Source organism: Petaurus breviceps, unplaced genomic scaffold, assembly GCF_028583685.1.
Source record: "Petaurus breviceps papuanus isolate PSGF00001 unplaced genomic scaffold, PetGlider_PUasm1.0 91041, whole genome shotgun sequence".
In the NCBI taxonomy this organism is placed as follows: Eukaryota; Metazoa; Chordata; class Mammalia; order Diprotodontia; family Petauridae; genus Petaurus; species Petaurus breviceps.
In genome coordinates, this window is record NW_027187400.1 from 28,846,791 (window position 1) to 28,871,106 (window position 24,316).

At 46.0% G+C, this 24,316-nt stretch overlaps 1 protein-coding gene across 2 annotated transcripts; it reads right to left on the reverse strand.

The window, feature by feature from the left end:
- Positions 1–8,003: 8,003 nt before the first annotated feature.
- ZBTB48 (zinc finger and BTB domain containing 48) lies at positions 8,004–24,240 on the reverse strand. 2 transcript variants are annotated; one of them, XM_069079359.1, is made up of 11 exons: positions 24,107–24,240; positions 19,768–20,088; positions 18,508–18,749; positions 15,962–16,073; positions 15,031–15,123; positions 14,493–14,579; positions 14,030–14,184; positions 9,573–9,709; positions 9,158–9,322; positions 8,484–8,572; positions 8,004–8,323 (listed from the first exon to the last, which is right to left on the reverse strand). In XM_069079359.1, exons 2-11 carry the CDS (start codon positions 20,086–20,088, stop codon positions 8,042–8,044), a joined length of 1,683 nt encoding a protein of 560 aa, XP_068935460.1. In that variant the 5' UTR covers positions 24,107–24,240; the 3' UTR covers positions 8,004–8,041. The 2 variants fall into 2 exon arrangements, with proteins under 2 accessions (XP_068935460.1, XP_068935459.1); XM_069079358.1 differs by having other exon boundaries at positions 19,396–20,088.
- Between the last annotated feature and the right edge of the window lie 76 nt (positions 24,241–24,316).

Sequence of the window (24,316 nt, forward strand, 5' to 3'; positions counted from 1 at the left end):
TGGAATTCTTCCACAAGCAGAACAAGATGCTCAAGAAGGACAAAATGTTTCACTTTTGGGTAAATACATTCTTCATACCAGGACCAGAGGAAAACTCAGACAAAGTAGAAAATGGAAGACTTTGTGGCGATCAAGAGGTTGATAGTATTTGCAGTGCCGAGCTGTCGGATAATGGCAAGGAATATCTCATACTCACATTGTCCAAAAACGGTCTTGACAAAGCGAACAAAGACAAGGCCAACAGATACTTTCCTCCAAACTTTAAGGTGAAGCTTTTCTTCACAAAAACTGTAGAAGAGCCGTCAAACACAGAGGCCAGCAGCTACACCTCGGTCACGCCGGACATTAGTGACAATGAGCCCGATCGTTATAGATACTTGAACACCACTGACTCTGACCCACAGAACGAGCCTTTTGATGAGGATCAACACACACAGATCACAAAAGTCTGAATATTTTTTTTTTATCAAGAGGGAAAAAATATCAGAGACAAACTTGAAGAACCTGAAAAAGGACCTTTTTTTAAATGGCAATAGGACATTGTGTCAGCTGACCAGTGACAGGAACAGTGACCTTTCCCTGACCAGTTTCGTCAGGGCCTCTCCACCAGTGGCAGTCTTGCACTGCTCGTCCAGTCCCGTGGGAAGGAGGCTGCCTCGTATCATCTGTATATACCTTTTGTGTTCAAAGGACGCTTAAAGTTTCAGTTAGGAAAAATAAAGATGGCACTTTCCCTTAAAGAAAAAAAAAACTTGCAACTGTACGAAATGTACGAAACACGACCAAAGGCATTACCCTGGGTTTTTGTTACAAGATGAAGTCTGGGTATGTCTTCCCCATCAATGTTATTATTCAAGAGAAGGGCTCACTTGTTGAAATCAAGTTCCTTGGGTGAAAAATATATCTGAAGAGTGCACACGAGACCAAGTGCTACTTGTGCTATTTCTCCACCCCAAAGAGATGAGTTAATTCTTGAAGGAAATGATATTGAACTTGTTTCAAACTCAGCTGCTCTGATCCAACAGGGCACCACAGTAAAAAACAAGGGTATCAGAACATTTTTGGATGGCGTCTATATTTCTGAGAAAGGCACAGTGCAACAAGTGGATGAATAAGTTGGAAAAGATGCTGTGTTCTGAGGAATCAACGCTTATTCAGATGTCAAAATAAAAATACCTTTTGTCAAAAAAAAAATCCAATCTTCTTGAGGACCGTATAAGATTGGGGCTATTATTATTCCACATTTTACAGATGAAAAAAAAAAACATAGAGATTAAATTACTTCACCTGGAGTTATAGAGCTGTCAGACAATCAACAAACATTTATAGTCCAAAGTGCCTAGTAGGGTGCCAGATACTGGGAATATAGAGACAGAAAAAGGGCCACCATGTTTGGGTCTGGTGCCTTGACCAGGTACAAACCCTACACACTCCCCCCCACCCTTAAATTGAATCAGATAATCAGAACTGAATTTGAACAGGGCTGACACCTCCTTGGATCTACCAAAGCCTTGTGGGAGAGACTGGGGTTAAGCCAAGCACTTTGTATAAAAAGGAGAAGCTGTTCCAGAATGTAGGCCAAGAGGTTCTGAAAGTAGATGACACTGCCCCTGGGGGGGGGCCACTGGAATGATCCAGGGGGGCAGTAGTAGCTTTGGGTGTAACTGAGAGTCTTTGAATAAAAATAAGGGGGCAGTGGAAGCATAAGGAAAGAAGAGAAGACAAAATTTTGCAAAACCATTCATACATGTTTTATCTGTTGTGTAACAGTTAAAATCATAATGATTACATTATTCTCCAAATAAACACACAAAATGCAAGTTATAACCCATCAGTGATCAAGTCCACCAACAGGTCTTAACAAGCAAGTGCTGGCAGGTGAGCATGGTGTGCATTGTCCAAAGTCCAGCATGCATTGGCAGGAAGATGTGCATGTCATAAATTGTTTACAATATGATACTATATAGCTACATGATGCAATATTGTGTTGTCAAAATTTCAATGTGGGAAAAAACCCCACAAATTTACAATAAATTTTTAAATTTAAGATGCATCACTTTTTAAAAAAATGATATTTTTGAAATGATGTAAATTTTAAAAACCCCATTAAAGTGTTAAAGAAAGTAGACTTCTGGGGTGGGGGGCTCTGAGTAACTTTTTTTTAAAAAGGGGTGGTAGGCCAAATAATTTTGGGAACTTCTTATCTAGGCAGAAGAGTGTCTGGATTGGAAGAGATTGCAGCAATCATGGCTCAAAGGAAGGAAGGGCTGAGCTTCCACTCAGGTGGGGGTGGAGGAGAGTCCTCAGCTTTGTAGGGACCATGGAGAAGAGGATCCAGGCTGAGGGAAATCCCAAGGACAAAAACAACTGTTCTTTCCCGAACTTTCCCTCCCAATGACTATCAATGCACAGATATATATTCTATATATATTCATACACACACACACAGAGGTATAATATATTCTGTCTTTTGCTACCCAAATGTTTCCAGTAAACTGAATGTTGCCTCAACCCCAAAGAAGGCCAGGGGTTAAACAGAGTAAGATTTCAAGGTAAAGTGAGTCAAGGAATCCAACTTCTACCTAGGTTTGAAGAATTTTTCCTAGTTGCGGGTTTGACTGAATAATTGTGGCTAAACTTTTTATCTAAAATCAAGTCCCTTAGAGCTGGAGAAGGAAACCAAGTGGGTCGTAGAGGCCATTAATATTTCCCTGGGCTTAAAACAAGGTAAATACTGTAAAGGGTTTTACAGACAAAGGCAAAACAATGCTTGCTGTCAAGAAACTGACTTTCTATCCAGTATATTCGAAAGAAATAACAAGGTTAATAGGGCACAAGCAGCTATAGGCGTGCCATGGTGGTTAAGAAAGGCTCATGTAGAAGGTAGGGTTTGAGCTAAGTCTAGGAGGAAGGGATTTTATGAAGGGGAGGTCAGTGTCTGAGAAAGCATTTGAGTCTAGGGAAATCCCAAGTCTTCATTCATTATGCTAAACTAGGGAAAAATGAGATGGAAAGAAGTGGGAAGAGGGAGTGATGTTTATGCACACAGACATGGGGCACGATCCACAGATACCACTTACTGAGTATATAACATACCATTCCAATAGACACTGGCCTGCTTTTCTTACCCCACTCCTCATGGATAAGACAGGTCTTCCACCTTCAGGGTCACACAATGCTGGAGTTGGCCATTTGAGGTCATGTAGTCCAATCCCCTCGTGGAAGTGAAAAGGAAAATTGCTTACATGAAGTGTAATTTGGGCAGAAATCTTGCCAGGACCCAGATTTCCTGCCTCCTACTCAATCAATAAGCAAAGAACAAACAAGTGCCTACTATATGTCAGATACTCTGCTAAGTACTTGAGGATAACAAAAATTAAAGTGAAATAGATAATCCCTGCCTTCTAAGGCTTTACATTGTATCCCAAGAGATCTGCCATGCAATCCAATGGCTTAAAAATTACAATAAGACTTTGGAGATACCTTGTATAAGTATATGCAAAATAATGTAATTTCTCAGAGTAGAGGGTAAGGGAAGAAGCTGCCACCAGCTCATGGGGTGTCCCTTCCATCAGACCACATTGTGAGATATACCTCTTCCAATTCTTTGGTCCATCTCCACCATATTGGAACCTATTCTCACTCATCTCCGGACCCCTGGAATAGATCAGTCCTTGAAAATAGGAAACCTGTGATCATATTCTTCTCTCTTTAAATTGAGAAGTGGCACCTGGGCACACCCAGAACCAATGAGCAAATTGGCCTTCTTTCCAGCTCTGGGGCAAAAACTTACTTCTCCTTCATAGAATCCTTCACTTCCTTCAAGATGAATTCCAAGGGTCATCTTCTACATGAAACTTTCCTGATCCCCCCAAACCATTACTGTCCTCCCTTCCTAAACCACCTGGTATTTATTCCCTATATGGATAATACTCATGTGCCCACATAGATGGTATAATTCATAGACTTGGCATGGATAGAAATTATCTGCAGTCTGGACTGCTTCTGTGGAAAGGCCATATTTATAGTACCAGCAAGTTAACTCAGAGGATGAGAAGGGGAAAGAGGGAGAGGGTAGGCAGGCCCCAAGAGCACAATGCCGGACACTCTATCTTCCAGTTTCTAGGAGTGGTATTGTACTAGAATTATATCTCTCTTCCCCACTCAAATATGGGCAACTTAGAGCAAGATAAGTTCAGAATAACTTCCTTGCTTCCCTGATTGCTCTTAGGGAGAGGGTAGCTCCAAGCTTAAACCCATTGGACATGGTCCTTTTCCACTAAGCTCTAATTACTGAAATAGGGAATAATAGCAAGGAAAACCATTTATCTAAGCAAAACAGCAAAAAGAAATCATATAAATTATTCAGATTAGAATAGACTAAAGAATAAGTGAGAGAATAAGCCTTTAGCTGGGAACAAGATAAGATCTCAGCTCAAACCAGGAGTGAGGGACTGAACTCACCCAAGGGAACTCATCTCTAGGGAGGTGTTCTGGAAATTGGGGACATATTGAGGAGCTGGTTTCCTTGGCATGTCTCCGTGTTGATCTCTGAATGATGAAGAAACTGGAACTAAATTACTAAGTACCCAATACATGTCAGAAGTATTGTGCTCATTTGAGCACATCACTACTAGGGCTGTATCCCAAAGAGATAAAAGGAAAAGGACCTATTTATACAAAAATATTTATGGAAAATTTTGTGGTGGCAAAGAACTGGAAATTGAGGGGATGACCACCAATTGTTATGATATATGATTGTGATGGAATACTACTGTGCTGTAAGAAATGACAAGCAGGATGCTTTCAGAAAAACCTAGGAAGACTTATATGAATTGATGCAAAGTGAAGTGAGTAGAACCAGAACATCGCACACAGTAAGAGCAATACTGTATAATGATTGACTGTGAATGACTTAACTATTCTCAGCAAAACAACGATCCAAGAAAATTCCAAAGGACTCATGATGAAAACTGCTCTCCATCTCCAGAAAAAGAACTGATGGAGTCTGATTGCAGATCGAAGCATACCATTTTTCACTTTATTTTTGGGTTTGGTTTTTTTTTTTTTTGGTCTGTGTTTTCTTTCACAACATGACTAGTATAGAAATATGTTTTACATGATTGTACATATATACATATATCAAATTGCTTACAGTCTCAGGGAGGGGTGAGGGGAGGAAGGGAAGAAGAGAATTTGCAACTCAAAATTTTTTTTAAAAAGTGCTAAAATTGTTTTAACATGTAATTGGGGAAAAAATAAAATATTCAAAAAAATTTTTTTTAAAAAGGAAATGTGCTCAATCAGGAATGTGGGACCCATTGCTCCAGGCTACAGTGAAAAGTACACTTATATGTGTATATTGCATTTCTCCTAATAGAATATAAGGTCTTTGAATGTAAGATTTCATTTTTGTCCTCAGCAATGAACACAGCTCTTAGCACAGAGGAGCTTAACAAATGCCTGATAATTGATTGAAATGTTTGACCCCAGCACTATGTCCGTTAGCAAGTAACCCGTTTTGATTTGACGAATCAAAATTACTTAGACATTAGAGGAGCAGCTTTTAAAAAGAAATTCATTTATTTTTTTTAAGTGAGTCTCTCTAGAATCAGTGTGCCTAAAGCAAAATGACTTCAGGCATCAGAAGATCTGGGTATGATTCCAGTTTCTGGCACTTAATATCGATGTGGCCTTGTCTGGGCCTCAGTCTCTTCATTTGTAAAATAACAAGGCTGAACTTAATGACCACTGAGGTCCCTTCCAACTTGGTAGTTATAATACCCATAAACCAGGTCTGTCTATGAGGTTGAGCCTACACCGGTCTGAGTGACATCAGGTACTGAAGGAGGGGTGGTACCTGGGACCCCCATTAGTAGCTGTTTGATTACCTCCCAACTAAGGCCAGTTGTTTATAGGGACCTTATTAACAGTAAAACATTATTGACTGGCCCATGGAGATCTCTCACCTTGGAAACCCAAGTTTTTCAACAGTTCAGTGCTGATGTCTATTGCCCCTTAAGACCTTGTCAACACAAATGGTATCCTAAAATCACAGATTTGGTCAGAAGGGAGTTCAGAAACTCCAAGCCCCACATTTTTCAGATAAAGAAATTGAGGCCCTGGTCGGACTGGTAGTGAATGGCAGAGCTAATATTGGAACTTGGGCCCTCTGACTCCAAACCCACATTCTTTCCACTGGATCACTTTGCCTAGATAACTCATAGGATGCTAGGGCAGGAGGTGACCTTTCGAGGTTAGGTGGTTCAACCCACTCATTCCCTGTCGATTATCTAATTTGGCATTTGAACTCAAACCCAGTTCTCTCCTTTGTACTACACATGGTCCCTGCTTAGATCTTGTTCTCAAGTGGGTCTGAGTCCTGGGTCGACCACCTTGCTTCCTTTTGCTTAAGACCCAGGCTTTGTTTTTCTGAGGTATTTGATGTGGCTCGAGTCTTATTTGGGGCACATATCCCAAGAAAGCCTATGGGCACAAATTCTGAAAGCAGACAGGTTATCAGACTGCCAACGATGCCCCTTTTCCCATCCCAAGAGGGATGATGCCCTGAAAATGCAAGGGAAATTGGGGGCCGAGGTTTCTTGCTTCCAAACACTAATGGAGTGGGAGGGGACTGGAGTCAGATTAGAAACCTGGGGATGGATTATGCCTCTTCCACCTAAGACTCCTTGTGATGGTATTACCCAAAGAACCCTACCCTCACCTTAAAAAAGCATACCCATTTTGTAGGAGTTACACCAGAGACCTTTCTTTGCTAACACCTTAATTTCACTGATAGCCAGATCAGAGAAAGACTTAGCCAACCAAAATGTGAAGTCTGGTGGAAAGGTCTAGGGACTTATTTTTGAAACAAAAGGCCTTGTTTCAAATCCTGGTTTTGCCATATGTACTCGCTGTGTGACCTTAAGCAAATCATTTTTCACTTTTGTGCTCCTATTTTGTCTGCTGTAAAAAGTGAGACTTCAGGTGAGATGAACACAAAGGCCCCTTCCAGCTCCTAACAACCTGAGAGTCTGTGAGGGTGAAAGAGGCCTTGGCGTCAGAAGACTGTGCATCACTGCACAATCTTGTACCATTAAAGATCTTGCCATGCTCCCCACTAGCTAATCAGTGGGAGAACAGAGTTCCCCCCAAAATTACAAACTCTTGACCATACGTGCAAGATCATACCACACAACTAACAGGACAAATGAGAATTAACATGACTGCAAAGATTCACCTCACCATTGGCAAAGGTGAGAAAAAGCACAGACACTGGGGGGAAATGGGTATACTAACGGGCTGTTAGTCCAACCGTCCTGGAAAACCATTTGGAAGTATGCAAGGTTACTCAATTCATATCCTTTTACCCAGAGATCTTACCCAAACACGTCAGAGAAGTTCCACACACACCAAAACAACCATAGCAGCATTTTGTTTGCAATAGTAAAGAGTTGGAAACAAGGCTGATATCCACCCATCAGGCTACAGTGAATTATCATATGACTGTGAGGAATATTATTTCACAAATATGAGGAATTTGGAAGAGATGGTGAAGGAAGAGAAACCAGGAGAACTCAAGAGCCAATGTCTACATTGAGGGCAAAGGCCACCTTCAAACAAACTGAGGGAGTATAACTAGCCAATGTGGTCCTAGAGAATTCAGACACACATAGCCCTCCCTTTCTTGGGAGTTCAGGGCTGCAGATGTGGAGCATGGCCTATGTTGGCAGCTCAGTAGATCCAGCAGCCAATGTTGTTACTATCAGTGAAGGCTGAGCTGGTTTACATCCAGAAATGTCTGGAATAGAGACAAAAATCATCCACAAAACGCTTTTTTAAAAGGTGGGTGGCCTGCGTTTCAAGGGTGCTTGGACCCCAAAGAGGGAAAGTCTTGGTGTCCCTTGGGGAGACGGCCTGGTTCTCTGGCAATGGCTCCATTTACTGAGAAAACAGATGAAGCCTCCAGGAGCAAAGGAAGACTCCAGGAAGAAGGCAGCAACTGAGTGCAAAAGACACCTTTATTGGGGGGGGAGGGCTGCTATGTGTCACAGTCCTCTGGGATGGTGGCAGTGATAATGAGCGACTGCTCAATGACATCTGTGCTAGAAAAGTTCTCCTCTGTACAAAGTCTCTGCCCAGGGAGCTGGGAGGCCAGGGACTCCACAATCACTTCAGCAGAGCCCATCTCCAGCTCTGGGGGAGGCTGCAGGGCCACCACAACCATCTTCTCGTCCTCAATGACCAGGTTCCGAAGCTTCCTCTGACGGGGATTGTAATTTTGTACGCGGTCATGGATCTCCATGTGCCGGCGCAAGTGTGCCTGAGGTAAACAGGAGGATATTAGCTGGGTACCAAGGCGGGCGCTGGCATGCAGGGCATCATGGCTGGGGGTGGTGGGAAGGGGAATGGACAGAGGACTCTGTAGGGGACAGGAGAGGAGAGGTGGGAGCCATGGTGGAAGCCCACCCTGAGGACCGTACCTGGCGGGTGAATTTGTAGCCACATTCAGTGCATTCAAACTTCCTCACGCCTTTGTGTCTTCGCACATGCACTCGCAGCTGTTCCACGGCTTGGGGGTGTGGGGGAAAGAGACACGGTGCTTTGTAAGAGTCTGGCACAGTACACTTCCCAAAGGGCATTCCCATCTACTGGCTCCTCTGGGCCGGTCACCTCCCCCACTCCACACTCACCTCATCTGTTCATGTGTGAAATGGCGGGGTTAGAGGAGAGGACCTTTGAGGTTTTTCTTGGCCCTCAATCCCTCACAATACAGAGGTGAGGTGGTGAGGGAGAGCCATCCCTCTGTCAGAGACAGGGAACCCTTGAATCCAGCCTCAGCCCTGTTCTTACGCTGGACTGAAGAACAGGGGCAGGAGGGAGCTTCAAAGGACTGCTGCTCCTTGGAGCCACAGAGGTGAAACAACCCAGGAGGAGGACAAGGCAGTCATGAGAACTGGATAACACCCAGGGTACGCGTATTCCACTGTGCTGCTGCCTTGTGAGGCCCTCTGGACCAATTCCTTCTCTGGCTAAAGCTCCCAAAACTTATTATTTCTATCAGGAAATTAAAAGGAAGGCCACTCCACATTTTCTTCACAGATTTTCCTGCAAAGGGTTCCCAAAGAAAAGAGTGTGACCTTAGGGGATTAGGCACCTTTGAAGCTTTTCCCACAGATCTGGCAGAAGTGGGGCCGGCCTTCCTGGTGCCGGCTGGCAATGTGTCTCAGCAGAGGCCCCTTCTCTGTGAAGCGCTGCTCACAGAACTCACAGCTGAAGGGCCGCTCGCCAGTATGGGTCCGGTGATGCTTGTCCAGGCTGGCTACAATGGAAGAGACATTTGGCTCAGCCCCTCCCTGCCCTCTCCCAGTGCCTGGGTCACAGCCCCGGGGAGATCCTTGTAGTGAACCCCAACTACTCAGGGCATTAGAGGGTTAGAGGGGAGGGTGAGACTAGAAACAAAGGTTATGACCATGGTGTCTAGTTGGCAGGAGGCCAGGAGGATCAGCTGGCGGCTACTTCCCTCACCATGCTCTGAGGGCTCCTAGGCTGGGTGGGTGAGTTGGGAGTACCTTGTGTGCGGAAGGTTTTGCCACAAAGATGACACTGGAAGGGCTTTTCCCCAGTGTGTGTGCGCAGGTGCATGTTCAGATTGGCCTTCTGCGTAAAAGCGTGGCTGCAGAATTCACAGACATATGGCCGCTCATTCCTGTGCAGAGGGCAGAGAGACAGGAGAGGATGTAAGGGAAGGAAGCACAGGCTGACCAAGTCCTGAAAACCAGCTTGCCTCAAGCCAGAAGAACCACTGGCTTTGAGAGCTACCAGCCCAGGGGTCACCAACTGACATAAAAGGGAATTTCTCTATAGCTGGAATTGGCAAGTTTGTCAGGAGACAAGGGCATCAGAAACCAAAACCACTGGTTGCCTCTAGGTAAACAGAGGCTTCTGTAGCCACAAGAATGAACAGTAGGGCAGAAGAAATCAGTGTGAAGGGACAACCAGCCAAATTTATTCATTCATTCATTTAATAAGCAGCTATTTATTAAGCACACACTATGGGACTGGTGCTGGCGATCCCAAGACAAAACTAAGACCAGCTGTGCTCTCACATCAACAGAACGCTGGTCCAGGGGAGCAGAGAAGGCTGTTCCAGGGGCCATCCCAGAGATGAGAGACCCAGACTGATCATCAGTGCTCCCAGCCTGGGCAGCCCCAGCCATCACCTGACCTGCTCTTTGCTTCACTTTCCCATTTCTCCATCTATCAATGTGGGGATCAGACCATGTCTCCAAGGGCCCTTCCAGTTCCAAATCTTAGGATGGGCAGAAAATCCCAGGGCCCCCTGGGAGAGCCCTTTTTGTTACAGCAAGGCCTAGAAACAGAGCAGGTGCCCACCAGCAGGGGAACAGCTAAACAGACTGAGCATGAGGTAAAGGTATGTGCTTCCCAAGAAAGGATGGCTGTGATGAAGACAAGCAAAGAGTCACATGCCATGATTCCAAACCAGGGCAGCAAAGCCAGGAAGACAATAGACACATGACAACGGCAACAAGCTAAAGTTAGAGCATGACAATGAAGCCGAGGGTCCCCAAGACGTGAAGTAAGGCCCCCCTGGTGAGGAGGGGCTGGGGCGGGAGTGGAGGAAACATGGGGACAGAAAATGAAGGAGAGGGGGCAGAGCCAAGATGGTGGAGTAAAAGCAGGAACTCACTTGAGCTCTCCCCCAAACCCCTCCATAAATACCTGTACAAATGACTCTAAACAATCCTAGAGATACAGAACCCACAACGTGACAGAGTGCGACACATCTCCAGCCCAAGACGGCCTAGAAGGCCGACAGGAAGGGTCTGTGGCAGCGGGCTGGGAGAAGAGCGCTGGCAGCTGTGGAGATTTCCAGACTTCTCAACCCACAAATACCGAGAACAGCATGGAAGGTCAGTGGGAGAACACTGTGGGACCTGGGTTAAAGAGGAGTGCATGGTCTGGCCCCAGCCCTGGAGTGGTGGAGGTGGCAGCAGTGGCTGCTTCTGGAGCTCTGGGCCCACAGACGGTGGGGGATCCAAGGGCTGATACAAAACCCCAGAAGCCTGGGACAGTACACCCACCCCCACCTCCTCTGGAAGCAGAATCCTGCCTTGGGAAGATGAGTAAACAGCATAAAAAAAATCAGACTATAGAATCTTACTTTGGTGACAAAGAAGACCAAAACATACAACCAGAAAAAGACAACAAACTCAAAGCTCCAAGAAAAGTCTCCAAGAAAAATACGAATTGGTCATGGGCCATGGAAAAACTCAAAAAGGATTTTGAAAATCAAGTCAGAGTAGAGGAAAAATTGGGAAGAAAAATGAGAGTGATGCAAGAAAATCATGAAAAACGAGTCAACAGCTTGCTAAAGGAGACCCACCAAAAAATACTGAAGAAAATAACAGCTTAAAAAATAGACTAACCCAAATGGCAAAAGAGGTCCAAAAAGCCAACAAGGAGAAGAATGCCTTAAAAAGCAGATTTGGCCAAATGGCAAAGGAAGTTCAAAAGTTCACTAAAGAAAATAATTCCTTCAAAATTAGAATGGAGCAAATGGAAGCTAATGACTTTATGAAAAATCAAGAAATTATAAAATAGAATCACAAGATTGAAAAAATAGAAGACAATGTGAAATACCTTATTGGAAAAACCACTGACCTGGAAAATAGAGCCGAGAGAGATAATTAAAAAATTACTGGACTGAATATCTGAAAGCCGTGATCAAAAAAGGAACCTAGACATCTTTCAAGAAATTATCAAGGAAAACTGTCCTGATATTCTAGAACCAGAGAATAAAATAGAAATGGAAAGAATCCACCAATTGCCTCCTGAAAGAGATCCCAAATGGAAAACTTCTAGGAATATTGTAGCCAAATTCCAGAGTTTCCAGGTCAAGGAGAAAATATTTCAAGTAGGCAGAAAAAAACAATTTGAAAGTATTGTGGAAATACAAGGATAATACAGGATAACACAAGACCTAGCAGCTTCTACATTAAGGGATCAAAGGGCTTGGAATATGATATTCTGGAGGTCAGAGGAGCTAGGACTAAAATCAAGAACTACCTTCCAGCAAAACTGAATATAATACTTCAGAGGAAAAAATGGATATTCAATGAAATAGAGGATTCATGCTGAAAAGACCAAAGCTGAATAGAAAATCTGACTTTCAAATAAAAGTATCAAGAGAAGCATGAAAAGGTAAACAGGAAAGAGAAATCATAACGGACTTATTAAAGCCGAACTGTTTATATTCCTACATGGAAAGATGATATTTGTAAATCATGAGACCTTTCTCAGTATTAGGATAGTTGGAGGAAATATATAGATAGATGACATCTTAAAAAATAAAATTAAGGGGTGAGAGAGGAATATATTAGGAGAAGAGAAAAGGGAGAGATAGAATGGGGTAAATTATCTCACATAAAAGAGGCATGAAAAAGGTTTCACAATGAAGGGGAAGAGGGGGGAGGTGAGAGAAATGAGCGAACCTTACTCTTATTGGATTTTGCTTAAGGAGGAAATAACATACAAACTCAACTGGGTATTTTACCCTACAGGAAAGTAAAGGGGAAGGGAATAAGAAGGGGTGATGATAGAAGGGAAGGCAGATTGGGGGAGGGCACTGGGGGAGAAGCAAATGCTTTTGAAAAAAGGACAGGGTCAAAGGAGAAAATACAATGAGGGGACAGGACAGGATGGAGGGAAATATAGTTAGTCTTTCACAACATGACCATTATGGAAGTATTTTACATAATTACACATGTATAACCTATATTGAATTGCCTGCCTTCTCAATGGGTGTGGATGGGGAGGTAAAAAGGGAGAGAATTTGAAACTCAAAGGTTTTTTTTAAGTATTTTTTTTCCTTTTAAATTTATTTACTTTTAGTTTATAACATTCAGTTCCACAAGTTTTTGATTTCCAAATTTTCTCTCCCTCCCTCTCCTCCCTGCTCCATGGTGGTATGCAATCAAATATAGGTTCTACAAATACCTTCACATTAAACATTAGTCAAGTTGTAAAGAAGAATTATAACCAATGGAATAAACAACAAGAAAGAAGGAAACAAAACGAAAGAGAGAGCAAGTAGTCTGCTTCAATCTGCATTCAGACTCTGCAGTTCTTTCTCTGGATGTGGACAGTCCTTTCCATCATGAGTCCTTTGGAGCTGTCTTATAACCTTGCACTGCTGAGGGGAGCCCAGTCTATCAAAGTTAGTCATCACACATACGTTGTGTCTATGATTGTGTACAGATTGCTCCTGGTTCTGCTCCCCTCACTCAGCATCAGTTTATATAAGTCTCTCCAGGTTATGAAGTCTGTCTGATCCTCATTTCTTGTAACACAATAGCATTCCATTCCATTCATATACCACAACTTGTTTAGTCGCTCCCCGATTGAAGGGCATGCCCTTGGTTTCCAACTCTGCCACCACAAAAAGAGCTGCCATAAATATTTTTGTACATGTGGGTCCTTTACCCACTTGTATGATCTCTTTCAGATACAGCCCTAGAAGTGGTATTGCTGAGTCAAAGGGCATGCACATTTTTATAGCCCTTTAGGCACAGTTCCAAATTGCTCTCCTGAATGGTTGAATCAGTTCACAACTCCAACAATGCATTAGTGTGGAATTCAAAGTTTTAAAAACAAATGTCAAAAAAAAAAGTTTTTATATGCAATTGGGAAATAAGATATATAGGCAATAGGGTATAGAAATCCAGCTTGTCTTACAAGAAAGTAAGGGGGGACGGGATGGGGGAGGGGGTGATAGAAGGGAGGGCAGATTTGGGGGAATGGGTAATCAGAATGCATGCCATCTTGGGGTATGGCATAAGAGAGGTGGGGAGAAAATTTGGAACTCAAAATCTTGTGGAAATGAATGTTGAAAACTAAAAATAAATTAATAAGAAAGTCAGTGGGGAAAAAAAAACAAGATGCCTCTTAGGACCCAAATCAGAAGTTGCTATTTTTTAAGCTGGGCCCTTGAGAGGAGGGGACCCACCTGTGCTTTGCCTTAATGTGCATCTGGAGGCCATTGCGGCTAGAGGCCCGGTGCCCACACTCTTCACACACAAAGAGCTTCTCTCCTCGATGCTTGAATGCTTCATGTAACTGAAGCTCTGTTCGAGACAGGAAGCATTTGGAGCAGGTGGGACACTGCAGGTAAGAGGGGCAGGGAAATTCATGGTCCACCTCCATGACATACAGCCTGGCCTATTGGGTGGGGCCCTGCTGGGGGCTCAAGGGGAAGCTCCCTGGCACCAGGACTGTAGCAGACTCTCTATCACTGGGACTGGAACAGTGCTCAGCACATACAGCAAGGTGCTTAATAAAGGCCTGCAGCATGGCAAAGGGGAGGGCAGCCTTAGGTATTCCCCCCTTCCTCCCCAGCGGGCAGTCTGGTGCAGGTGCAGGTGCAGGTCACGGGGGTCTCCCAAGCCCAGCCACCTCCCTGGGGCACTCACCGCATGGGGCTTTGGGGCCCCGTGCAGCTTGATCATGTGGCTCTGCAAGTCCTTCTTCTGCATGAATTGCTGTGAGCAGGATGAGCACTGAAACACAGGGTCTAAGGTCAGGCCCATCTGTCAAGGGCTGAGCCATCCTGCCCCAGGATGGGGCCTCGGGCCAAGGTCAATGCAGGGCAGGAGAGCCCCAGTGCTGATGCCAGAACAAGGAGCCTGCTCCTGAGGGCCAGGCTAGGGGAAGGGTCAGAGGTGTGGCCAAAGAAAGAGAAAGCAGGGGCATGGGGAACAGAAAAGGCAGCCATAGCCAGGACAGAACCAAACAGGGATATCCTAGGACCCAGGTGTTGGAAGGGATTGCAGAGATCGTCCAGAGGAGCAGTGACTTGCCCAAGGTCACAGAGTCTGGGGCAGTGCCCAAGCCCATAAGCCTTTTCAAGCTGCCAGACATGGCAGGGGCCCATCTCCCTTTTGGGGCTTTATTCCAAGAGTAGGGACCCTCCCCTTCTTCCAGCCCTGCCTTCATGGCCTGGGACCTGACCTTGTAGGGCATTTCCCCAGTGTGGGACACCATGTGAACGCGCAACTCCATCCTCCGCCTGAATGTCTCCTGGCACACAGAACAAGTAAATACCTGAAAGCGAGAGGGACTGGCATTAAGTATTATGTATTTTGTATTTTGAGGCCATCAAGCCTGGTCAGGAAAGAGAGTAGGGCATGGAAAAGCTAAAAGTCTGCTCTAGTGTGCCTGGTGGTTAAGTAGCCAGGTGGGGAGGGAAAGATACAGAGCTGTGCATAAGCAGAGGGGACAGAGCAGCCCTGTCCACACCCCCTGCTGCCTGGCTTCTTGGGAGCCTCTGGAAAAGGAAGATTTGGGGCCCCATGAAGGCAGGACAGATGTCACTGTCAGCAACACCACTGCCTTTTCTTCTTTTTTTTTTTAAGCAATTGGGGTTAATTAACTTGCTCAAGGTTACACAGCCAGGTGTTTCTGGGTGGGTGCTAAGTGTCTGAGCCCGGATTCGATCCCAGGTCATCCCGACACTGGAGCCGGTGCTCTTACTCGCTGTGCTACCTGGCTGCCCCTCCACTGCCTTTTCTTATGACCAAACCAGCCACATTCCTGTCATGCCCAAAGTTAACTTAGGTTCCAAGGGCAAGCAAAAACCTGACTGTGAGCCAGGAACTAACTGTGTGACCTTGGAAGGGTTCTTTGACATCTTCTGTCCTGGGGGCCATCCCAGCTCTGACATTCTGTGTTCTAAGGGCCTTCCCAAGTTCTGACATTCTACTTTGCACAGTTCTACCCTGAAATGAATTCTTGGTCTCTTCTGAGATTCAAGGATTCTAAGGAAGTTGTTTTCTTGGGGGCCTGAGCCCAGCACCAAGACAGAGCCAGGCGAGTGGGGCAGGGTCTCGGGTGCCACCTGGACTCTAAGGAGGAGGAAGCCCTCTCTGCCTCCCCCCAATACCTGCTCTGAGCGGTTCAGGCAATTCCGTGCTTGATGCTCCAGGAGATTCTCTTTCCTAAAGTAGGACTTTCCACATTTGAGGCACCCAAAAGGCTTCTCCCCAGTGTGTTTCCTGGAAGGAATAGAACCCAAGAGAGACCTGAGTGCTAGAAAGACTTTCTGGACTTCAAAATGGCCCTAATTCCCCACCTCCCTATGTCCCTCCAGGGAGAAAACAGGGATGGCAGGGGAAATTGTGCCAGAGGGCAGACAGCTACCAAGGGTGTCAGGGCCTAGCCCTTCAGGATAGCTGGATCAGAACAAGCCCTACTAGGGTCCCAAGGACATTAGTCTGATGAGGGGAGGGAGCCAACCCCCTCCAACCCTGCCCTGATGCCAGGAGGACCATGCACAAAAGCCCAGGATGTTGAGAGGTCATGTTTAGCACCTGACTAGCTAAGCATGCTTTCTCGGAATGGAGCTGACTAAAGTCCCGAGCAGACCTCTGTATGTGACAAGAGGCTGCCAGGGTGCTACAGGAGAGTCGGAGTTGATTTGGCCAGCTTGGCCCGCCTCTCCATGCATCTGCTCAGGTGCTGTCCACAGAGGTGATTTCACTGCAGTGTATTTTGGGGGAATGTACAACACTCGGCAAATCTTTTACTTGGGAGATAAGGGCATAATTCCTACTGTCTCAGACATGCTAAGAGGGGAAGGAAGCCCACAGGTCCTTGAGGGGACAGCCCTGTGCACAAAGTTTTAAGAAACAACACTAGGACAAGGGTTCTTCTTAACATGTGGCCCATGAACTTGTTTTTAAAACTATTTTGATAAGTGGATTTCAGTATCATTGGTTTCCTTGTTTAATTAATCCTCTGTATTTCTGGTCTTATGCATATAAAAACATTAATTTTAAGGAGGGGTTCTTTGGCTTCACAGGACATTGCCAAAGGGATCCAGGACACAAAAAGCCTAAGATTCCTTGTCCTAAGAGAAAAAGACTTCCTCGCTTACAGCAGGAAAACCAGCTCAAGGGCTTCTCTTCTCTGCCAGCAGGCTGCCTCCCTCCCCCTCCCGCTGTCTAGTGAAGGGATATGAAGGAGGTGAAATGGAGAGTCACCTTCTATCACACATGAAGGCTACTATTTAAGACTTACTTTGCATCCCATTTATTAATCTTTTTCTACGTAATATTCACATTCAGGCTTATGCAATCACTTACACAAGTCTACTCAGTAGTAAACCCCCTTTTCCAGTTTTGGGGATGGGCCCGTCCCTTTGCCCTCCCTAGGGGATCCTGGAGATGGGCATGTACTCCAACCTGGCTGTTCTCAGGTGAGCGTGGCTAAGGAATCCCTCTATAACTGTGAAACTTCTCTTCCTCAAAAGATACCGGCCCCTTAGGGTATACCCAGGGAGCTGGCAGGGTGACAGCAGCCCCAGCTCCTCCAGGAGCGAGCTGTTTTTGTGTTATGGACACCGTCAGCAGACTGCTCCAGCCTATGGACCCCTTCTCAGCATGTCTGAGGGAAATGCTAAATTTCAGAGGCTGATGAAAATAAAGATGTCATTTTCCCCCATCTTTGTTCATGGGCCTCTTAAAATTGATCTATGGACCAATCCATGGAACCCACGTCAAGAATCCCTGACTATGAGCCTTTCAGAACCACTGCCCTCATAGCCCTGGGCAGTGATCTGAGCCTAACACTGCTCACCTAGACCAGAAGGTCCACTGTGTGCTGCTGGAGAATGATGCCCACCAAAGTGCTCATGTGCCACTCCCCCAGCACAAGGCTCCCAAGAGAGAAGGAATTTAGCTCAAAGCAGGATGTCTGCTTTCTCCTGGCAGCCCTGTGGCTGAAAATGGAAGGTGCTGCTGTAGTCTAAGAGTGAATGCTACACAAGATGCTAAAGGTGGGCCCTGGAAAGGGACCAATTCTAAAGTGTGATTCAATCATCAAGGCAAAGGCCACTGCAGAAATCTCCAATAGCATTTTCTTTTAGAAACTGCTACAATGGTACTTTCAAGAGTATGGTGAAATAAATCTCATTCCAAAAAGGCCACAAGAACTCAAAAGATCTTTTAAGGAGTCAGGGTGATATGAAACTCTGACTAAGAGGAATACTTTCATTAGGATCTCATCACATCCCAGAAATAGCTAAAGGGTTTCTGGTTTTGTAAAGTTTCTTTTGCAAACATTTAGTAAAGTTATGCTTTTGGATGGAAATACTTTAAAAACAGACTGGCAGTGCTAAGCTCTTGGTGAAACTCTGCAACACCTCGGCCTGACAACAGCCCCGGGCACAGGAAGTCCCAATCTCCAGTGACACAGTCACACTCTGGGTTGCATCCTTTTCCAGGGTCTGTTCTGGGCATCCTATGCCAATTAAAAGATCCTTCTGAGAGCAGGCTGGGCTAGGGGACATGAGAAGCCCATCTGCTGATACCTGTAGCTGGGCTCCCTCAGAGACCATGGCCAACATGCAGAAATGACAGGAAGGAAGGTGTGATGAACCTTGTCAGAACGGGCAGGGATGGGGAAGGGGAATTAAAAAAAAATCTTTACCTGTTATGAACTTTTAGATAATATTTGCTGAGGAACTTTTTATGACATGTGGGGCACTCAACCGGCACAGCTCTACGTTTTCTGTTCCGGGGGGGCTTGGCGACTGAGGGCCCCAGGCTCTGAGACGGCTCCAGAGCACCAGGCTTTGGGGCTATGTCTGACTTCCTTGTGCTCAGCATAGTCTCTGTTTCAGAAATGTCCTCTTCATCTGCATCATCCTCAATTTGGACCACCACTTCCCACTACGGCAGAACAGGCAGCGCAAGGAGGCGGTGTCACCAAATGAAACTTACAAGGGTCCTGGGTGGCTGAGGGGCTGCACCTGCTGGGCAGGGGCAAGCACCCCCAGTGCCATTCTAAGGGGGCCTCTCGCTAACCAGGTGCCTTGCCAGAGCTAGTCCCTTGCTGAACCCTAGTGAAGACAGGATTTGGCCTGGGGGAAGGTGTCTCTGCCCAGGTGGCTACAAAGCCTGCCTCCCCACTTCTGATGGGGTTTGGCCCCTGGAGGCCTGCTGCTGCAGGTCCATAGACTTGAGTCACCTTCTCTCTCGGAAGCTGGGCAACAGTGCTGAGCCTCCACTCAGAGTCAAAGGCCCTGAGTCTGAATCCCAGTTCCGCTTCTGTGTGACTCTGGACCTATCTCATCTGTAAAATGAGGAAGCTGAACTAGAAGGCCTCTGAGGCTCCTTCCAGCTCTCTCCCCTACAACCCTGACTCAGAAGAGTATTAGGGCAGGCTGGGGAAGGTTCTCATTGCAGGTTTCCAAGTTTGGGCAAGGCCTGCCGTTCCAACCCCAAGTAAAGAAAGGACTCGGCCCCTTGGGTCCCCAACATCTCCCTCCCTCTTTTATCCCCTGGGGGCAACCACCCCAGTACCCTTGGACAGCACCTCATTACTGCCAGTCTGCAGCAGAACCCCTCCTGCCTTCAAGGGGCTCTGGGGGTCTTTACAGGCTTGAGGGTCCTTGTCCCCAGGACTGGTTGGGGTGCTGGGCTTCAGAGCTTGCTGGAGTCTCTCGTGGGGAAAGAAGGGGCTCTCTCTCTGTCTAGGGGGACTTGGCTTGGCCCTGGGAGGGCTCTGGGAAAAGCAGGGCTGCTGAGCACTAATGCCCATGTAGAAAGGCCTGGCCACTTCTTCCTCTTCAGAATCAGGTGGCCGCTTGAGGTCACCATTCACATCCTCAGGGATGGATGTCTCTAGGCTGGCCAGCTCCTGCCCCACCAAGTCCTGTGCTTTAAAGCTATGGCATAACTCCACTACCTCAGGTACTCGAAGCTCCCTCGCTGCCAGGAGCACCTTATCCAGGTTTCCTGTGGTGAGGGCGAGGTGGCCAGTGTAGAAAAAGTCCAGCAAGAGGCCAAAGATCTCCGCAAAGCCGGCAGGGAGGCTGACACTGCCCACTGTGCCGTCTCCATAGAGGCTTTGGAAGAAGTGGCTGCAGCAGGCCAGGACGCTCCAGTGGGCCTTGAACACAAGGCCGCCCACATCCAGGGTGGCGTCACAGTACTGTCCCTTCTCTCGCTGTTTGTTGAGCTCCTGAAGCACCCGCACACTGTGCTGGACAAAAGAGCCATCCATCATCTGCAGAGAGGAAAGGCAGGAGGGACAGCCTTGTCAGAGGGTCATGAAGCAGGGCTGAGGGCACCTCCCCACACTTAACAGATGCTGAGCACACTAGGGGTCACAACATAAGGAGTGTGCTTAAAGTTACAGAGCCACTCAGGAGTAGAGCAGAGATTTGAACTCAGATTCTTGGACTCTACATTTAGAACCCTTTTCACTACCCTAGAACCTTTGTGAGACTACCTGTTAGTTCATAAATACCTACCAGAGGCTGCAGGAAATGTTTAGGTGTCTACCTTGGGCAAGGTGCTAGGATTACAAAGATAAAAATAAAATCTGTCCCCAAGGAAAGTGGAATTGCTTGGCTTGGGGTAGGGGAGGGGAGGTACTACAAAGCTGGACCTGGCACATCACAGCAGCAAAGTAATAGGATATATGGCTAAAGGACACCTTCAGTAGGAGTGGGGCTGGTGGAGGAGGCTAAAGGTAAAAGGTGTGACTACTGGAGAGTACAGCTAGTCAGGAAAAGTTAGCTGGGGAGAGTTAATAAGAAGCATGGTTAGGAGGGAATATGGTTGAATGGGAAAAAAAAAACAACTTGGTTATCAAATTTCTCTGATAAGGGTTTGGTGTCCAAGATATATAAACAACTAACAAATACACTTAAGGCTAACAGACATTCCCCAATAGATAATGGTCCAAGGATACGAACAAACAGTCTTCCAAAGAAGAACTGCAAAGTATTCACAACCACTTGAAGGAATGATTCAAATCACTAATCATAAGCAAAATGCAAATCAAACAATGCTAAGTTTCACCAATACATGATTGGTGGAGATGTGAAATGGTACAACCATTTAAAAAAAAACTTGGAATTATGAGAATAAAGTGATTAAAATATCCATAGCCTTTGACCCAGAGACTTCATTACTGGGCTTATATATGCCAAGGAAGCCACTGATAGGAACAAAGTCCCTTTATATGCCAAAATTTTTAGAGTAGCACTTTTTATTATATCTAAAAATTAAAAACAAAGTAGAGGCCCACTGAGTCAGGTTTGGCTAAACAAATTGTGGTATGTAATGGAATATGACTGTGCTGTAAGAAATGATGCATATAAATACAGAGAAACCTGGGAAGATTGACATTAACTGATTCAGAATAAGCAGAGACAAGAAGACAATATATACAATGTCAACAAAAAAAAAACACAAGTAAAAAAAATCAAAAGTAACTGTTAATAAAATTACAAAGATCCAGCAAGACTCAAATGAAGGGCTAAGAGAAGACACCTGCATCCCACCCCTTCAGAGGTAGGAGAAGTGAGGAGGGGGTACACAGGTGCTGTATATGTATCAATAAGCTAGGCTGATTTTTTTTTTGTCTTAAAAATATTATTTGTGTATGGAATGGCTGGAGGGGTGGTGGGAAGGAATACTGGGAAAAACTATTATGATGTGAAACAAATCAATAAAAACTTATTAATGTAACAAAATTATAAAGCTCAAGTCTAAGTTGAAAGAAGAGATCAGAGAAAACGCCCCAAACCTACCCCTTTGTGGAGGTGGGGGGTCTGCAGGTGTTAGTGGACATATTTTGGACCTTTTCAAAGTATTGATTAGTTGAGCTGATTTTTTTCTCTCTTCTTTTTCTTGTCTTTAAAAAATATTACCTGTTAAATGGAATGGCTCTCTGGGAGGGTTGGGAAATAGGGAGAACTATGAAAACAGACATAAATAAAACCTTATAAAAAGACGTAATATGTTTAACTGAACATGGTTAATGGGAATACAACCAGTTAGTGAGTCATGATCAGTGGGGAACACAGCTAATGGAAAAGCATGGCAAAAGGCTCACTTAATGTGAATGACAGCTAGCAGAACACGGTTAACGGTGAATCAATCAACAAGCCTTTTTAAAGTGTCTACTATGTGCCAGGTACTCTGCACTGAGGACAACAGGAAAGGCAAGAAGCTCACAGTCTGGGGAGGAGACAATGTGCAAACATCTATGCACAAACTAGATGTACAGAATAATTTGGAGATGATTCACAGGGAAAAGACACTAACATTAAGAGGGACTGGGAAAGGCTTCTTATAGAAAACAGGACTTACTGGAAGATAGAAAGGGCAGAAGTCAGAGGAGAGAAGGGAGAACTCCCAGAGTTGGGAAATGGCCTCACAGCAGAGAGGTCAGCTAGTATTACTAGGTCAAAGAGATGGGGAGGAGTTAAGGTGTAAGAAAGGTAGAAAGGGCTGATCCTGAAGGTGACAGGAAGACACTGGAGTTTACTGAATACAGGAATGACATTGTTAGACCTGTGATCTGTTTTACAGAAGACCAATATTACAGGTAGACTGAGCAGGGAGAGACTTGAGAGAGGAAAACCATTCAGCAGGCTACGGCAATAGTCCAGGTTTGGACCAAGATGTTGGCAGTGTCAAAGAAGAGAAGGAGGTATACCTGAGAGATGTTAAAAAAAAAAAGTCATAAGCAAAAGGACTTTGCAACAGATTGGATGTGGAGTTCTGAGAAGAGAGCAGCTGATAACTAGGTTTTGACCTTGGGTAACCAGAAAGATGATGGCGCCCCTGACAGTAAAAGGAAAATTAAGAAGTTTCCTTTTTGGGGAAAAAGATAATGAGTTCTGTTTTAGACATGTTGTATCTAAGATCTCAGACATCGAGTCTGAGGTATCCAATAGCCAGCTGGGGATGGGAGAGTAGATGTCAGGCGAGAGGCTAGGGCTGGTTAAGTAGATCTGGTAATCAGCATATAAATTATAACTGAATTCATAGGACCTGATGAGATTATCAAAGGACATAGTATAGAGCATGGGGTGGCTACTGCCTAATTTGGTATGGCTTATAAGCCAAGAATGGTTTTTACATTTTTAAAATAAAGCTTTATTCTATTTAACAATGTAAAAACCATTCTTAGATGGAGTGCTGTACAAAATAGGCAGTTAGTGGATGGCTGCAGTTTGCTGACCCTGAGGTAAGAGGACATAGACTTGAAGGAAATCCACTGTTTGTTGCTGTGACCTGGATGAAGATCCAGGGCAGCAGACTGAGAAGCAGTCTGATAGGCAGGAAGGGAACAAGAAAGGAATGCCATAAAACCCCAGAAAGAAAATGGAATCAAGGAGAAGTGTGTGATCAACAGCAGCAAAAAAGGTATGGGGCATAAGAAAAGGCCGCTGGATTTGGTGATTAAGAGGAGAGACTGATGAGATCGGGGCCATTCTGTAGTGAGCTGAGGGGAGAAGTGACTGCAGAAATCCTTCTCAAGGGTTTAGCCATGGAAGGGAGGAGAGAAAAGGGATGATAGCCAGTGGGTCAGGGGATCAGGAGGCACTAGGTGGCTCAGTGGATAGTGCTCTCGGCTTGGAGTTCAAATAGTCCATAGACCTGAGTTCAAATCTGACCTCAGACACTTACTGTGTGCCCCTGGGCAAGTCACTTCACCCTGTTTGCCTCAGTTTCTTCATCTGTAAAATGAGCTGGGGAAGGAAACCACCCCAGAATCTTTGCCAAGAACTCCCTTCGCCCCCAGCACTGGCCTGGAGCCTAGGAGGAGGGGGGCACAACTACTGGGGTCCAGGGGGAGCAGGGCAGTATAACTATAAGGGCAATTAATGGGGGGCAGGGTCCTCGGGACCCTCGGGGAGGAGCAGAGTTCGTGGGGGGCACAACTATTGGTGTCCAGGGGGAGTGGGGTAGTTCATGGGGGGCCAATCCGGGTCAATGAGGAACACGGCCAGTGGCTCATAGTCAGTGACAAATTCCGTTAACGGGCCACGTTTAGTGGGGAATCCGGCCATCAGGACAGGGGGACAACTAACGGGGTCCCGTCCCTGAGCGCGGTTAACGGGCGAGGCCGCGAGAGCCGGTCCGGCCCAGTCTCGGTGCCCGGCCCCGGCCCGCCACCGACCCCTCTGCGCCTCACGGCCCGGCAGCGCACAGCTCGACGCTCCCTGGGCGGCGCGCCCCCGCGCCTCTCCGCCCCTCCCTGAGAGCGCGCTCCGCCGCCTCACCTGCCCCGGGCCGGGCCCGCTCCGGAAACTCCCCAGCGCCTGCCAAGCTCCCACCGAAGAACTGCCAGACCGAGCCGTGTGCAGCGGCACCGAGGGAAGCCGAGAACCGCCACCGGACGTGACGTTAGGGCGCGCGAGACGGGGGCGAGGCGCGCCTCGGGGTCAGAGCGGAACTGGTCGCCAGACGCCAATGAGAAGCCGCAGCGGGTT

Coding starts and splice junctions, on each gene's coding strand:
- ZBTB48 (XM_069079358.1), bottom strand. CDS start 20,088: ATGATGGATGGCTCTTTTGTCCAGCACAGTGTGCGGGTGCTTCAGGAG. Junction 18,750..19,395: donor TGCAGACTGGCAGTAATGAG/GTGCTGTCCAAG, acceptor GTTCTGCCGTAG/TGGGAAGTGGTGGTCCAAAT. Junction 9,323..9,572: donor CAAAACCTTCCGCACACAAG/GTACTCCCAACT, acceptor CTTCCATTGTAG/CCAGCCTGGACAAGCATCAC.